At 40.8% G+C, this 15,033-nt stretch overlaps 6 protein-coding genes across 7 annotated transcripts; 4 read left to right on the forward strand and 2 right to left on the reverse strand.

Moving 5' to 3' along the window:
• Window positions 1–63: 63 nt before the first annotated feature.
• Window positions 64–3,699, forward strand: LOC115627750 (cyclin-Q). 2 transcript variants are annotated; one of them, XM_030523537.1, is made up of 5 exons: window positions 64–202; window positions 2,483–2,634; window positions 2,693–2,837; window positions 2,894–3,115; window positions 3,184–3,698. In XM_030523537.1, the coding sequence occupies exons 2-5, from the start codon at window positions 2,498–2,500 to the stop codon at window positions 3,511–3,513; spliced, it is 834 nt and encodes a 277-aa protein (XP_030379397.1). In that variant the 5' UTR covers window positions 64–202; window positions 2,483–2,497; the 3' UTR covers window positions 3,514–3,698. The 2 variants fall into 2 exon arrangements, with proteins under 2 accessions (XP_030379397.1, XP_030379404.1); XM_030523544.1 differs by lacking the exon at window positions 64–202 and adding an exon at window positions 2,306–2,322 and having other exon boundaries at window positions 3,184–3,699.
• Window positions 389–2,170, forward strand: LOC115627745 (E3 ubiquitin-protein ligase RMND5A). The gene has a single exon (XM_030523524.1). The coding sequence runs from the start codon at window positions 539–541 to the stop codon at window positions 1,844–1,846; it is 1,308 nt and encodes a 435-aa protein (XP_030379384.1). The 5' UTR covers window positions 389–538; the 3' UTR covers window positions 1,847–2,170.
• Window positions 3,594–7,578, reverse strand: LOC115627737 (U2 snRNP-associated SURP motif-containing protein). The gene is made up of 14 exons (XM_030523511.1): window positions 7,475–7,578; window positions 7,305–7,421; window positions 7,152–7,245; window positions 6,901–7,093; window positions 6,657–6,837; window positions 6,210–6,599; window positions 6,109–6,152; window positions 5,720–6,052; window positions 5,418–5,660; window positions 5,161–5,344; window positions 4,847–5,102; window positions 4,400–4,779; window positions 3,959–4,320; window positions 3,594–3,886 (listed from the first exon to the last, which is right to left on the reverse strand). The coding sequence occupies exons 1-14, from the start codon at window positions 7,478–7,480 to the stop codon at window positions 3,763–3,765; spliced, it is 2,907 nt and encodes a 968-aa protein (XP_030379371.1). The 5' UTR covers window positions 7,481–7,578; the 3' UTR covers window positions 3,594–3,762.
• A 103-nt stretch (window positions 7,579–7,681) lies between these two features.
• LOC115629443 (transcription factor grauzone) lies at window positions 7,682–9,826 on the forward strand. The gene is made up of 4 exons (XM_030525901.1): window positions 7,682–7,870; window positions 7,964–8,718; window positions 8,783–9,368; window positions 9,432–9,826. The coding sequence occupies exons 1-4, from the start codon at window positions 7,736–7,738 to the stop codon at window positions 9,663–9,665; spliced, it is 1,710 nt and encodes a 569-aa protein (XP_030381761.1). The 5' UTR covers window positions 7,682–7,735; the 3' UTR covers window positions 9,666–9,826.
• A 789-nt stretch (window positions 9,827–10,615) lies between these two features.
• LOC115625554 (GPI-anchored wall transfer protein 1) lies at window positions 10,616–12,095 on the reverse strand. Its single transcript, XM_030520685.1, has 2 exons — window positions 11,354–12,095; window positions 10,616–11,298 (listed from the first exon to the last, which is right to left on the reverse strand). Exons 1-2 carry the CDS (start codon window positions 12,093–12,095, stop codon window positions 10,616–10,618), a joined length of 1,425 nt encoding a protein of 474 aa, XP_030376545.1.
• A 917-nt stretch (window positions 12,096–13,012) lies between these two features.
• LOC115630504 (CDK5RAP3-like protein) lies at window positions 13,013–14,999 on the forward strand. The gene is made up of 4 exons (XM_030527100.1): window positions 13,013–13,051; window positions 13,177–13,351; window positions 13,414–14,265; window positions 14,332–14,999. The coding sequence occupies exons 1-4, from the start codon at window positions 13,046–13,048 to the stop codon at window positions 14,835–14,837; spliced, it is 1,539 nt and encodes a 512-aa protein (XP_030382960.1). The 5' UTR covers window positions 13,013–13,045; the 3' UTR covers window positions 14,838–14,999.
• The last annotated feature ends 34 nt before the right edge of the window (window positions 15,000–15,033 follow it).

The following is a 15,033-nucleotide window of genomic DNA, read 5'->3' on the forward strand; positions in this document are numbered from 1 at the left end:
GAGTTCTAGTTCCGCTCACCACTGAGTCTGCCCTGGTATCAGCGCACACTTGTATGTACATTCGTATGCATGTGGCGCCGGTTTAATGTGAGAAACATTTTTTTAATTTGCTTGCAGTAAAATAGGCGATTTGCGCAAGTTCAGCAATACTAAAATTACATAAAGCAATAAAATCGGCTCGACGTTAAAAATAACTTAAATGGTGAGTTTTTAACGCAAGTAGTAACAATTTGCATGCGTGTTGGCTTGTTAAACAGCTGCGCAGACGAACAGAGTTGCCGCCAACCGTGGGCCTTTGAGGTAGACAAAAAATAGAGAGGTTTTTGCTTGAAGCCAGCGACCTGGTTACCCTTTTTAGTGATGGTGCTGTAATGTTGCTGACTTCTTTGTTATTGTAGACGTCTTACCCGAAAGCAAGCTGAAATTAGCAATTTTTAGAAACGCAAATTCAAAACGGCAGTGAAAATAATTGTTTTTCTTCAAAGCTATTATATAAAAAAAGAAAACTATATATACTGTGTCTTAAACCCAATGCACAATGGATAACGACGCTTGCGCTTCTGTTGAAAAGGAGCTAGACCGCGTAGTAACGAAATTGGAGCAACTATACGAGACTTCCACCGCCGAAATAGGAGACATTGCGTCTTTAATGTCCGAGCTAGTTAAAGTGCTGAATAAGGCTGAGAACGAGATGGTCACTACACTGAACACCAGCACTCAAATGAATGCACCTGCCAACGTGGACGACCCCATGGGTGATGGCGTTAGCATGCAGGTGGAGACGGAGCCGGCGGAACCACAGCGTCTGACCGAACGCCAAATAGAAATAATAAGAGAAGCGTTGTCCAAGTGCAACGAACGCGTACAAAAACTCTCAACAGAGCATCGGGACCTCCATGGAGCTGTATCAAAGATTGGTAAAGCTATTGATCGCAATTTCAGTGCGGATTTTAGCTCCACCATGCGCGTTGATGTGCTGCAGGAGGAGGACAATCTGATGTTGGTCAACAAAGCTATCGCCAAGCACTACTGCCGTCAGGGTATGGATAGTGTGGCCCGAACCCTGATCAAGGAATGTAACATGGCCGAAGATAATGCCCAAGATGTGTTCGACTCTGAGCGAGAGTTCGCGGAAATCTACAGTATTTGGCTGCAGATACAGAAAAGATATCTAAGGGAAGCGTTGGAATGGACCATACGTCATTCAGAACAACTTTTAGAAAGGCATTCTATCATTGAGTTTCGTCTGCATCGTATGCGTTTTATGCAACTGGTCTCGCAAGGAGTTGGCTCACAAAACGAGGCCATAATGTACGCTCGCACCAATTTCAAGAAGTTTGCAGTACGCTATGAGCATGAGATTGCCAACTTAATGGCCAGCTTCATATATCTGCCCGGCGGACTGGAAAATTCGCCTTATAAACATTTCCTGGAGCAGGAAATGTGGACAGAATTGTCGTTCATATTTTTGAAAGACGCATGTCAATTGCTTGGCATAAGCAAAAATTCTGCGCTCTCCGTGGTGATCAATGCTGGTTGTACAGCTCTGCCAGCACTGTTGAACATCAAGCAGGTGATGCAATCACGCCAGGTGCTGGGCATGTGGAATGGGTGTGACGAGCTGCCAATTGAAATAGATCTCCAGCCTGAATTTCGTTTTCATTCAATTTTTGCCTGTCCGATTTTACGGCAGCAAACCTCGGAGGACAATCCGCCGAAGAAGTTAACGTGCGGCCATGTTATTTCGAACGACGCCTTACACAAGCTAAGCAACGGGCATATCCTTAAGTGTCCATATTGTCCCGTCGAACAGAACTCCGAGGAAGCTGTTCGTATTTACTTTTAATTTTAAGTCTCTGATATGTAAAACGATAGCAAATAAGTGAGCCTGTTTGAAACGAGATGTTTGGCTTGGAGTTTCTTAGATTCGAAATTTCCGTATCAATGAATTTTAATGGTTCCCCAGAATTGCACGGAGCATACATTTGCAATATATGCATCGGCTTTTAGAAATCTTAGCAATTTATAATCAAACCTTCAACCGCGTTTGTACTTGTATGTGCTCCTTCTTGATCCGAATGATACAACCATCAGCCACAATAATAGAGAACAATGTAACGTTTTAGTTTTAAATAAATATACATATATATGAGTAAAACACAAGCGTAAATTTAGCCGTTGTTATTTAATGCAAGAATCGTCTGGTCGCCATGGTTTAAGACATCATCAACGTTTAATGCATTTTACATGCCCAATGCGAACAACAACCAATGTGCCGCATGTCACTGTGACATCGCTTACTGGCAGGCGACCATTGAACCGGTTTGTACACAGTGGTTTTTGGTTGAGTTAGGTAAACAAATGAACGAATGTATCGTATCTCGAAATTTCAACGTTACTGCTACGCATTTGCCAGTCTGCCAACTGATCTGCAATTGGATGTATACCAAAAATTGACCATTTTATATATTTTCATATTTAGTGTCAACGAACCTGAATGCAAATTTGCCATTCATCTCAAAGCAACACCCCCTGTTCAAGTGCTGATAAAATGAAGAACGTTTTGGATGTGATGTCGTTACAGCAGCACGTAGAAACGAGCAAAGCGCAAAGCATGAAGCCCATCGATTATCGGTGAGTGAGTGAAAACGTAGCGCCTATATGGTCAAATATTAATCACTTTCATTTGCAGAAAATCAAGTAAGCCCGGCCTAGTGCCACTCTATATTTTTGAATGTGCCACGAAACTAAAAATGAAGCCACTAACGGCAGCGTGTGCTGCCATTGTTTTCCATCGATTCTATAAGGAGGTCAAGACCAGTGATTACGATGAGTTTGTAAGTGAGCTTAGAAATTAGTAATGAAGAACTTTTGCTGATATTACTCCTTATAGCTGATTGCCGCCTCGTCACTTTACCTGGCTGGGAAAATCAAGGACGATGACAGTGTAAAAATTCGCGATGTTATCAATGTAGCTTACAGTACGCTTAATCGTGGAACGGCCCCTCTAGATCTAAACGATGAATATTGGGCTATGCGGGATGCTATTGTGCAAGCCGAACTTTTAATAACCCGTACCTTAAGCTTTGATTTAAACATTGATTTGGCGCACAAGGTAAGTTTACAGCAAAATATGATATATCCTTTACTATTTTATATTTTATATTGTTTTATTTACTGCAGTATTTATTGTACTACATGAAAACACTTCAGGACTGGATGGGGCCTCAGGTTTGGAATTCTGTGCCCATTGCGCAAGCAGCAGCATCATATTTGCAAGATTTTCACCACAGTCCCAACATTCTTAAATATAAGCCCACACACGTTGCTGTTGGGTGTCTCTCTCTTGCTCTACAAACTTATGGAGTACAAGTTCCACTAACTGACGAATCTGAGGAGGCTGCCATGTGGTATAAACCCCTGGTCAAAGATTTTTCCAGAGAGAAACAATGGGAGATCATTGAAGATGTTATCGAAGTATACAAGAATGAAGCAGCTCTTAAGTCCACATAAGCATCTAACATTGCTAACACTGCATTTCATCATATAGTTAGGTACTTGTGATAGCCCAGCAAATGGTACACTATATGCCATTTCCATTCTGATATAATTTATTTTCGAACATAAATCATGCGAATATAAGCTAACCATATACATATTTATACGGTGTGTACGCACATTCTACACAAATGTTTACTGAATTTAATGCGTAATTATAAAAAAGGTCAATGAAATGAAACACACAACTCCCGTAGTATATTCTTAGTTCCTGTACTTATGCTTGTGTTTATCTGCGCGATATCTTGAAGGTGAAGAGTTTCCACTGGCATACATATCTCGTTCGTCGTGTCGAGTGCGCGATCCGTAAAATGATGGCGATTGTGACCTAAAAGGACCATTAATGCAAATGTCAATGGCATTGTTATCATCAAATGATTACATCCATTAATTTGCATACTTGCGAGACCGTGAACTGGACGATGGTGTAGGACTTTCATAACGAGAGCTGCGCGATGTGCGCTCCGAGTATCGCTTTGGCGACTCTGATGGGCTGCTGGAACGATTGCGCTTTGAGGACTTGGCGCTGCGACTGCTTTCGGCCGAATAGTCCCGTCGACCATGTTCTGGTGAGTAGTCACGACGTCTGCTGTCGCTCCCGCTGTAAGGCGAGTGGGAACGTTTACGACTACTCCGCTGACTCGGACTGGAGCGTGAGCTACTGCTGTAATGCTGTGCGTGCCGACTCTCAGGACTCTCGCTTCGCTGACTCTTTGAATGCATATAGCTGAGTGGTGAGTCTACAATATCCACAACAGCATCCTAAAAAAAATAGTTTTTAGAGAAGAATTCAATAGGGATAAGTATACACGTAAGGAGGGGAACATGATTGAGTACGAACCTTCTTTAGTAAACGTTTGCGATAGTATTCGACTTGCTCTTGCAAGGTCCAGCCTGGTTCCAAGCGTCGCTTGCCGGATTCCAATTCATCTTGATACTGCATAGTTTTGAGCTCTATATCGCGCAATTTCTGACGCTTCTCATCACTGTACTTCTGTGAATTACCTCCGTCACTTTCATCATCAGAGGAGAAGAACTTGGGCGGATCTGGAGGATCCAAAGTATCCCACTTGCTTGTGGTTATGGCTTGGGCTTCAACTTGTTGGGGATCGACCGTTTCCCATTTTGAAGGTATGAAGCCACCGACTTTAGCTTGGGTCTTGGTGCTACTACCTGGCTTCTGCACTTGCTCTAATGGTATACCGTCAAAATCTTCGTCCACTACAATTGATATAAATGATTCATTTTAAACATTAAAAAAATATCTAATATACTTCACACAACTTACAGGGTACACCATCAATTTCATCGGAGTACTCTACATCTCTATGCTTCGGAGTATCCCGCTGTTGTGCAGCAGACTCTGGCAGCACGCGTTTGAGTACACCCTTCAGTAACGCTGCTCCGTCAAGGGGGACACCGTCCAAATCCTCGTCATCCTTTTCCTCACCTGACAGTGGAGCACCATCTATGTCTTCATCTAACGCCTCTTCTGATCGCGCCTCTTCCACTTGAGGCGGGGTGTTTGGTTGCTGCATTACAAACTAAAAATCCAAATTTTAAACATTTGTCGGTTCTATAGTCTCATGAGAGAACATTTACCTGTCTGCCTAGAAATATGGCTCGTAATTGACTTAAAAATTCCTTTGGGTAAATTGTCCATTCTTCCCACGTGCGTATCACGTTACAAACACGTGTTTTAAAACCCTCAGCCTTTAGTCGACTTTCAATTGTGAGATAATAACTGTGAAGACTTTCAAATATGTCCACAAGTTGCTTTTCCACGCTGCAAGGGAATCAAAGCCAACCACATTATTTTCTGAATTTAGGAATAACTTACGATTTTGACAATAACTTACGACTTTCGAAAGAACGAAGCATTTGCCACTTTTACAGTGCAATTGTGAAGAATATCGGATATGAGATATAATCGGCCAATCTTCTTCGAAGCTAGTGTCGATGCATTGGCAAGTGATTCTGCAATGCATTCACATATTTCATCAGCTGCATCTGCATGCTCAATGCAAAAGATCATGGCGTCACCGATGCGTGAACGTTCGGGCGTTAAGTGTCTAATCAAATCCTCCAAACGATCACGTTGGCTGCAAACAAGTGTTATGGCCATAATGGTTACAAATTAAGATTAATGCATTTAACTTACGCATTGGATAAAGCGCCTTTATGAACAACAGGTGCATCGGGATCCACGACTAATTCATCGGGCATGCCTTGTGTGTAAAAATTGGCAACTGGTGGTCGCCAAATAGGGCCGCCTTTAAACATGCGGAACTCTTTTTCTCGCCACTCGCTTGGAGTATCACCTTGCAATAGGGAGAAGAGTTTCCAACGATAATAAATGTGCGCTGGGCTTTCATTGTCAAACAGAAAAGAAAATAGGGGATTATCCATTTCCCGGCTCATAATTAATGCTTCAAACATGGGTCCTTCGCGTATGACAAACTCAATCATTCGATGTATGACATTAAGCACAGATCTGAAAAATATATCACTTTAATACGTCCACATTTTAAATATGGTACTCATGTATACTTTTCAGTAGGGATGAAGACTTTCACAACAGACTTGTGCAAGAGCTATAAAATAATATTATTAGTTAAAGTTTATCAACATTGCGAACTTAACGAATTTACCTTTTCCATATTTTCCTTCTCTTCGACTGATTCAAATTCCTTATAGTTCTTCTTAGGTAAGTTACACATTTCGCTTGGCGGCGGCTGTGCATTGAAGGGCAGACCAGACGATGGTGGTGGCATAGTCAACTCTAACAATGCAGGCGGCACAAAGATCGGAGTATTCATTATGGGTACAGTTTTTCCCCAGCCTAACCGCATCTCGTAGCCCATAAGATAGCGGCCATTGAGTAACTTAAGCGCACGCTCTGCGTCCCTGCGGCTCATATACGCAACAAAACCGCAATTACTACCTCGTTGTTTTTCTTCCTCAGAACGAGGCCACATAATTTTAATGCTAGCCAAAGGCCCATAACGTCCAAATATCTCCATAAGCTGTTGCTCTGAAATCTGCAAACCAAAATGTTTAACAAATGCCATATATTTGTAACTAATGTATGTGGATACCTTCGGATTGAGGTTGCCCAAATAGACATTGGTAGTGTTGGGATCACCGGTATCAAATGAGCCCACCTTACGTGAGGCACTTGAGTGCTGTGTTGAGCTTGAACTTGGCTGTTGTGTTGTTGGGGCATGCGAAACGGCCAGATGTTTATATTTATGTCGCTCTTCACGTTCTTCTTGTATTCTACAAAAAACAAAAATCACTTGAATTTAATTTTCTTACACTCTAAATTCAATTGTTGCTTACTGCCTCAGCTCTTCCTTGAATAGCTCCAAATTGCTTTTCTTCTTCTCCTGGTTTTTCTTTTTTAATGGACCCGTCTCCTTTTTGAGATCTGAGGCCAGCAGCTTGGCATAATCCTCTGCTTTATCAGTTGCATTCTTTTCGCTTAATTTAGATCCGGGTTTGTACAGCTTGCCCTTTTCGCTTTTATCCTCCCCTACACAAATAAGATTGCAGGATTATTTAATCGTTACGGAGACTAAATGAAAACTTACGTCTCGAGCCAGCATCGTAGGTACCGGCTTTAATCCAGACCTTAGACGAGGGTGTCGGCGCTTCTTGAAATGTCTCTACGAACTCTTTAAATGCCTGTTAGTGTACAATACATATATTATGGTTGAAAATAGCTAGAAAATGAGTTGACTAACATGTGCGGCAGCCGCCTCATCCTCCTTTTTCTTTTGCTCCTCGAGCTCCTTTTTCGATAGTTGTCGCTTCGCAAAGGTGCCAACAGTGAATGCCTCCAGTTTTTTTTCGCTGATGCGCTATCCAATACAATTTTAGTATTCCTCAGGATAAATTTTGAATTGCAAGTTACCTTCATGCTGCCAGTTCAGTTCTATTCTGACCAATGTGTTTTATTTATATTTTTCTAAATTGTTTATTCTGATACTCTTCTGACCACTCTACAATTCCGATGGGGTGTAGTGTTATCAAACACCAATATATGAGCTAGCCGCTTTCTCAACACTGAAAATGTGAACTGTCAAACTCACTATATCGAAACAAACTTGTCAACAAGCCGAGAGCTCTACTGAAAGCAATTAAATAGTGAACTTATAATATAAAACTCCAAACAATGGAGCTGCAAATATGCCGATTGTGCTTGCGCGGCTCCAAACATGAAGAAATGTTGAGTATTTTCGACAAAAGCAGACAACATAATCAGAATCCAAACGTTGCAAATGTGCTTCGCCAACATTTTTGGTTTGAGGTAAAGACACACACACGTATACATGCGTACACGCATAAATATGTATACACTCCCTTAGAATGGTTTTATATCGAGAATGCATTGCTTTTTCAGGTAGTGCCGAATGACGAAATATCAAATGTCGTGTGCAATGTTTGTTGGACACAGGTGTCTGAGTTTCACCAATTTTATGTGTCGATACAAGAGGCGCAGGCAATTTACGCGACCACATCAAAATTTAAGCAGGATCCAGAACTAGCCAATACGTCATGGCCAGAGGAAGTAATGTTGCCGGCTGATGTTTTAGCGGTGGACACTGCTAACACGCAGCTTAATGTTAATCCGCTTGATGAACTAGAGGTACCGACTAATTTAATATCGGATGAGGACAACAAGGTAGATATAAAACTGGAGAGGCAATCACCTGATCTGGATGATCGCGAGCCTTGTCCTGACTCCCCTGGGGACGAGAGCAATGATAATGAAGAACACGTTGTTGTGACACGAAGTGGCAGGGGCAGAGGTAGACCGCGCAAGCATGAGAAAGTTGATCTTCCTCCAAAGAAAAAAAGAGCACCAAAGGGAACAGTCAAACCCAGGGAAAAGCGGGGGCCAACAGAACGGAAGCTGTTCAAAAAACAAAAATGGCCGCCATTCTGCAAAGAGGACGAAGAAATAATACGAAAATATATTGTAATGGGCTGTGAGCTGTGTATATTTTTGGCAGAAGATTTCGAAGGCATTAGGGAGCATTTTAAGGAGAAGCACGAAGGTGAACGGCCGTACATAAAGTGCTGTGGGCGTAAACTAAACAAACGCTGCCTAATCGTCGAACATGCGCGGCGACATGAAAACCCCGAATACATAAAGTATGTTTATAGCTTTAGGCATTTTAATAACACTTTAACGTTTATATAATTATTGTTTAAATAGGTGCAATGATTGTGGCAAAGTTTTTGCTAATTCCAGTGTCCTGCGTGCGCATTGGCTTGTTCATCATGTGCCGCCCTCCGAATGCGATTACCAGTGTGACGAGTGCGGAAAACGCTTTTCGCGAAGGAATCTGCTCGAGTTGCATAAAGGCTCTCACGTGCCTGCAGACCAGCGCAAATTCATATGTCAAGAATGTCCAAAACATAACGCATTTGCCACTGAATATCATCTGCAAGTTCATCGGAGCATGCAGCATAGGAAAGCTGCCAACATATGCGATGTTTGTGGAAAAACAATAAAGGATAAGGCAGTTTTCGAAAAGCATGTACGCCTCCATTTTGAGGAAAGTGGGCCCCGCATCAAATGTCCTCGTCCGGATTGCGAGAGTTGGCTCAAGGACGAGGATAACCTCAAACAACATTTGAGGCGTCACAACGATGAAGGCAAACTGTTTATTTGCACTGAGTGTGGCAAAAGCTGCAAAAATTCACGCGCCCTCATTGGCCATAAACGTTACTCACACTCAAACACCATCTACACATGTGAGCAGTGCGGCAAGACATTTAAGAAGGACATTAGCTTAAAGGTGTGTGATGCCGGTTTCATTATATAAAACAAACCGAAAATTAACCCCTTTTTAAATTTATAGGAGCACATGGCTCAACATACTGGTGAACCACTTTACAAGTGCCCGTTCTGCCCACGCACATTCAATTCAAACGCTAACATGCATTCACATAAGAAGAAAATGCATCCAGTGGAATGGGACATTTGGCGGAAAACCAAAACTGGTAGCTCCCAGAAAGTACTACCTAGCGCACAGGTGGCCCAAATGTTCAGAGATGATGCCGAAGCATCAATTGTGCACGATTACAATGTTTAGCGAATATCGGTTGAATTCTGACAAGAGAGAAAATCCTTCTAATTGGATGTTGGTTAGATAAAAGTTTTGTTAATGCCAATCCAGAAATGTAGCTAAACCAGTGAGCTAACAAACTTAATCGGTCAAGCCAATATATTGTTGCTCTCTGATAGAAAGGGTAACTACAGTTTTTTATTTTCAGTATGTCTATTGCACCGACCTTGGATGTAGAAAATATGCGGACTTTAAATCAGCTTATAAAATATTACTCACCTGACTTCGGAACAAATAATTGATCGTTTCCGACTTAATACATAATTTTCCACAAAGCATTTATCGATACTTATTTATTTATTTTTGATTATTTTAAACAATTGTATAATTAATTGTAATCAACAAATGTTATTGGAAAATATTTCTTTGCAGAATGGTTCTTTCTCAAGCCCTTTCTACCAACAAGCAACAATTTTTAGATTACTATATATATTATATGCATACATTTATTAAACAAAGGTTTTCAAATTTATTTGTGTTAGAATGTGCTCTGCCTAAAATATAGAGTTAGTAAGCTTTTATCTTTATTATGCTTTTCCAAGAAGCCCTTCTAATCAGAACTTGTTCCGATACCGATTGGGATAGAGCGCAATATGCAACCTGTTAGTAGGGCGCAGCACATTAATAATAAAAACAGTCCTATGATCCATAACTAAATGCCTAACAACATTTACAACAACAAAAGAATTAGTTTGATAACAAATGTTCATATCTATAGGGCGTTTCGATTTTTTTTTCTACCCAGTACTTCTTTTTATCAGTGGCAAACAAGCATTCACTCACCTTTTCCAGTTTTTTATTACTGTTTGCTGATACTAAACATTCTCATGTTAGTTTATATATGTATTATATTTACTTATAAACTAAATCAACAAATTCTTTTCGTATCACAGCACAGAATTTAGGCAACCGCGGTTTTAGGCTATGCGAATACGTTTTTTAAAAAGTATATAAGCTACCCCTGTTGCCAGAAGCATGTAGACCAATAAAATGCCCACCGATGCACTATTGGACCGATTCTCAGGACTTAGAAACATATTTACACAACCAGTAAGAACATTGGCGATCATAAAAAATGTCAAGCCATTCATATTAAGAGCATCACAGATAAGAAAACCGCTGTGTATAGTTTTAGAATGATTTTGGGGTGTAGAGTGAGTCAACGGAATTCCTTCGTCCAGGGTGTCAGATATTGTTGATGTTGGTAACGGTAGCACAGTATTGATTATGAAATCAAATATGAACATGGTGAGCCAGAGCATTGTACTTATTATGCCAAATATCCACACGACATAACCAAAGTTGCAGGAGACGCGAGAAACACCGAAAAGGTAGGCGCTAATTACGAACAAACCCCAGCAGAGAAGCATTATGAAGAGCATAGTCCTTAGCCTTTTAATCATTTCGGCATAGCTGAGGATCGTTTTAGACATCAACCACCTGCTAAAGTACATGGAGATCAAGTATAAAACCACAAAACCGGGCAACGAGAGCAGACCCTCGCGATTAGCGCTGAACACTGATGAACGGGGATTGTCCTCGTTCATTATGTAATCCGAGATGCCGTGGCTCAAGCCCAATTGATGTGCAAAGAGCAGTCCTAAAACGACACCAACCATTACTAGGAGATCCTTTAATCTGTATCGATGACTTACCAAACGCCACCAATAAATATTGAAAGTCACTGCATACCATTGCACTTAACATTGTACCGAGAAGTTTAGTAAATCCCAATGTAAAGAATGCATTTAAATGTTCACCATACTCATGTGCATCTTGTCCATACTCAATGGCCATAATGATAACGGTGCGTCCGGTTCCTAACATTAAAAGTGGTAATACGGACCATAGCAAACTACGTCGCACATCGGCACAATTGCGTGGTCGACGAGACACTAAGCCCATTGTTACGACGAATAATCCAATGCCAGAATCCATTAAGTGAGCCCCAAATCCCGGACTCTTGCGAAAGGGCCTATGGAAGCTATTGAAATCGATGGCCAATATGCATATGGCAGTAATTATGTGAGTCAGGGCTCTAACCACTGTCAACGTGGTGGGACGGGCTCCCATGTCAAAAGTCTGACGTCGACGGGCAAGTCCCAGCGATCGCGTATGGCAAATGAAAATGGCGAAAAGTAACACCATAATTGCCATGTAATGGGCGCCATAATCGCTGCCCAAGTTTGTCACTATAAGCACGCCCGGCACAACGATCAGTACGAATTCGATAAGGTAGCGAATACAATTATTACTAATATTGTGAGTTGCAATCCGTGCCAGAACGATTCCCGAAAATGTCGTCGATATAACCAGCAGCGAGGAAGCACATTGCGCGAGCGACTCGGTCGAGCTCTTATCGTACACCTCGACCAATAGAGGTGTTAAGCGAGTCATAGCTGTTGTCTAGATACTGTTTTAACCGTTTGGACTTAACTATAACGATACTCATTTTTTTCAAAACCTCCCGTTGACCAACTGTTTTGTTGATAAAACATAATCTACATGCTGATAACTCAGCTCTTTTCAGTGCGCTCTTACTATTGACATATGGGAAATATCTATTTATTTACAGCCTGCACTCTATGCTAACCCAGCGAGATTTTTAAGCGACATACTTGTAAATGGCGAGACGAATCGATCTAATCCATTTGCATTTTTTTAGCCATTATTTAGCTAAATATTTTTCGAGTTTATAGTAAGGTAATCTGCAATTTCTTTAATTTACAACAATAAATGCTGTAAATATTGTTAAATTTTACTTAAACTATATCACATAAGAAGGTGTCTATATTAAATTTCATCGCCTTCAAATTGAAAGTAAAATTTAAATTGATGATCATAAATAACACAGCTTAATACATCATATTTAGTATGTATCTTTAAAATACCCATGGCTCATTCCATCAATGCTGCTTATTGCTCCTTTAAATATGCGTATAGGCCAAATATAGCAGAATATGCTATTTCGTTTCAACTAATGTCTGGAAAGTCGTGAGCATTTCATTGATTGTGTTTTTTCTTATAAATCTTAGTAAAACTTGGAATAGTGTTTGGTTTTAAAAGTGATCAACACAGCACATGAATTACTCTGTCTGTTACAATCAATAAACATTTAAACGCTGTCGTCCAATGTGCCAATGTTTATTTTTATACTTGGAATTTTTTTATTTATTTTTTTTAATTTAGTAAATGTTTAAAAGCCGTTACCTAGTGATGCCACCTGCTTTGTAAATTTTGAAATGAGAGCACAAGCTGGCAACTCTATTGATATTAAAATAAATTAATCAGGTGGCAACGGCCAGTTTCACATTGGTTGTTTGCGTGGACAAAACATAATAAAGAAAATGAATGTGAGTTTAATTCATTTCCTTATTTCTAAAAAATTTGCTAAATAAATCAACCTGATTCTCCCCAATATCTTGCAATGTATGCCTTAACTTACTTTCTTCGTTGCAACTTTGTTTTTTTCAAACAGGAATCTGAGATTCCCATTGACATACACACGTTGAAGCTGCAGGATTGGCTGATTAGCAGGCGCATCGTACCCAAGAACATCCAGGCAGCCGTTAAGGATATACATGGAAAAATTGGCAACGCGCTGCAAGACATGCCGTCTAATGAGCAGCTTATCAAGTTGCTGACAGGCACGAGTAAGTCTAAGAGACATGGGGCGCCCTAAGCAAGAATGTATCTTGAATGTTTTTTTTTGCAGATATCAACTATTTCCATGTCAAGGAGATAATCGAAATACTCAAGCAAACAGAAAAGGATACTAAAAGTGTTTTTGGTACCTACGGTAGTCAGCGTATGAAGGACTGGCAGGAAATATTGCGCCTGTATGAAAAGAACAGCACATACCTCGCCGAAGCAGCTCAGATATATGTACGTAATATTAACTACGAAATACCGGGTCTGCGAAAACAAATGACCAAACTGGAGCAGCAAACTGATGAGTGCTTGAAAAGAGCACACGACCTCAACAAGCCGGAGGCTCAGCTTCTTTCCGAGCATACTGCATTGCTGCAACAGCTGGGAGTTAAGGGTGACAATCTGCAAGCAGAATTCGTTGAGGTTCTTGCGGGCTTGCCTGAACTGTATAACAAGTCCATAAAAGACATTGGCAGGGTGCAGGCGGCTATCGACATATACGCAGAGGTCAGTGGGCAGCAGCAGGGCCTTCCTATCTTGCGTCATCTGGTGGAGCATGGCAACACAACTGTCTACCAATATATTCATAAAGAGGCACCACTCAATGTTGAAGAACCGGCCATAAAACTGAGCTTTAGTGAAGCCAACACAAAAAAGGATAGCGTGGGAGAAAATGCAACCAATGAAATTGATTTTGGCACTGATGATAATGGTGGCACTTCGTCAACTGTTTCAGGAGAAATGATCGACTATGGCGACTTAGGTAACTCTGATCTGCCGGAATCCGATAATGGTAATATTGATTGGGGCATTGAGAGTGCCCCAACTGATGCAGTAGAAATAAATTTCGACATTCCAATCGAAGAGTATGGCATTGTGGTCGAGGGTACTGGTATGGATGGTGGCACTGCTAAAGGTATGATCTGATTTATTCTAATTTATCATCCCTCTAATAAAGTATGGTGTCCCAACATTTTTTTAGGTGAACAGGCTTATACACTACTTGACTCACCAAATTATCGTGATCGCTTTCTCGATGAAATTTACGAGTTGGAGGCATTTCTACGTTTACGTCTCTACGAGCTCAATCATTTGGAAACTTCCAGTAATATTATGTTCACACTAATGGACAATGTTGGGAGTCATGACTCCCAAGACGTACGCAAACTACTATCGGATGTTGAAAAAATTATAAAACAGACGTCCGATGAGCAAACGCGTCACTTGTTCCAATTGAAGCATTCGCCGAAATATGCCGATCTTCTGGCTACAAAACTGAAGCAGATGACGAATGCTGTGGAGAAGGTCCGAAATACGCGTGAGGTGCTTAAAAAGCGTGCTGTAGATCTGCGCGAAGAGCGACAGCAACTGAATCCTGTATTGGACGAGCTGATTGCACAAACCCGGGTATTACAGTCGCATATTGAAAAGGATATTTCTAAACGCTATAAGAATCGTGTTGTAAATATTATGGGTGGAGTAAACTAATGACGTTGGATGTTTTGTAAGTTCATGGTGTTAAAATATAATGGCATATAAATCAATTGTTAAAAAAAATTGTTTTTTTTTATAAACCAATGTCTAATAGACTGAATTATTCAGACTGTGTGTCTAATAATTCAATCAAGGACTACGGCCATATGCTTTATAAATACGTCGCATGCCTGCCAAGGACAATATATTA

This window comes from Scaptodrosophila lebanonensis, unplaced genomic scaffold, assembly GCF_003285725.1.
Source record: "Scaptodrosophila lebanonensis strain 11010-0011.00,11010-0021.00 unplaced genomic scaffold, SlebRS2 tig00000001-arrow-pilon, whole genome shotgun sequence".
NCBI classification, from domain to species: Eukaryota; Metazoa; Arthropoda; class Insecta; order Diptera; family Drosophilidae; genus Scaptodrosophila; species Scaptodrosophila lebanonensis.

What these genes read in the sequence shown, in the direction of transcription:
- LOC115627745 (XM_030523524.1), top strand. Translation starts at nt 539, where the DNA reads ATGGATAACGACGCTTGCGCTTCTGTTGAAAAGGAGCTAGACCGCGTA.
- LOC115629443 (XM_030525901.1), top strand. Translation starts at nt 7,736, where the DNA reads ATGGAGCTGCAAATATGCCGATTGTGCTTGCGCGGCTCCAAACATGAA. An exon ending in GCCAACATTTTTGGTTTGAG is followed by an intron (nt 7,871 to 7,963) that starts GTAAAGACACAC and finishes TTGCTTTTTCAG; the next exon opens with GTAGTGCCGAATGACGAAAT. An exon ending in AGAAGGACATTAGCTTAAAG is followed by an intron (nt 9,369 to 9,431) that starts GTGTGTGATGCC and finishes TTAAATTTATAG; the next exon opens with GAGCACATGGCTCAACATAC.
- LOC115630504 (XM_030527100.1), top strand. An exon ending in CAAGTTGCTGACAGGCACGA is followed by an intron (nt 13,352 to 13,413) that starts GTAAGTCTAAGA and finishes TTTTTTTTGCAG; the next exon opens with ATATCAACTATTTCCATGTC. An exon ending in GGATGGTGGCACTGCTAAAG is followed by an intron (nt 14,266 to 14,331) that starts GTATGATCTGAT and finishes ACATTTTTTTAG; the next exon opens with GTGAACAGGCTTATACACTA.
- LOC115625554 (XM_030520685.1), bottom strand. Translation starts at nt 12,095, where the DNA reads ATGACTCGCTTAACACCTCTATTGGTCGAGGTGTACGATAAGAGCTCG. An exon ending in ATATTTATTGGTGGCGTTTG is followed by an intron (nt 11,299 to 11,353) that starts GTAAGTCATCGA and finishes GTGTCGTTTTAG; the next exon opens with GACTGCTCTTTGCACATCAA.
- LOC115627737 (XM_030523511.1), bottom strand. An exon ending in GTCTTCATCCCTACTGAAAA is followed by an intron (nt 6,053 to 6,108) that starts GTATACATGAGT and finishes TATATTTTTCAG; the next exon opens with ATCTGTGCTTAATGTCATAC. An exon ending in GCTTCGTTCTTTCGAAAGTC is followed by an intron (nt 5,345 to 5,417) that starts GTAAGTTATTGT and finishes ATTCCCTTGCAG; the next exon opens with CGTGGAAAAGCAACTTGTGG.
- LOC115627750 (XM_030523537.1), top strand. Translation starts at nt 2,498, where the DNA reads ATGCAAATTTGCCATTCATCTCAAAGCAACACCCCCTGTTCAAGTGCT. An exon ending in ATGAAGCCCATCGATTATCG is followed by an intron (nt 2,635 to 2,692) that starts GTGAGTGAGTGA and finishes TTTCATTTGCAG; the next exon opens with AAAATCAAGTAAGCCCGGCC. An exon ending in CCAGTGATTACGATGAGTTT is followed by an intron (nt 2,838 to 2,893) that starts GTAAGTGAGCTT and finishes TACTCCTTATAG; the next exon opens with CTGATTGCCGCCTCGTCACT.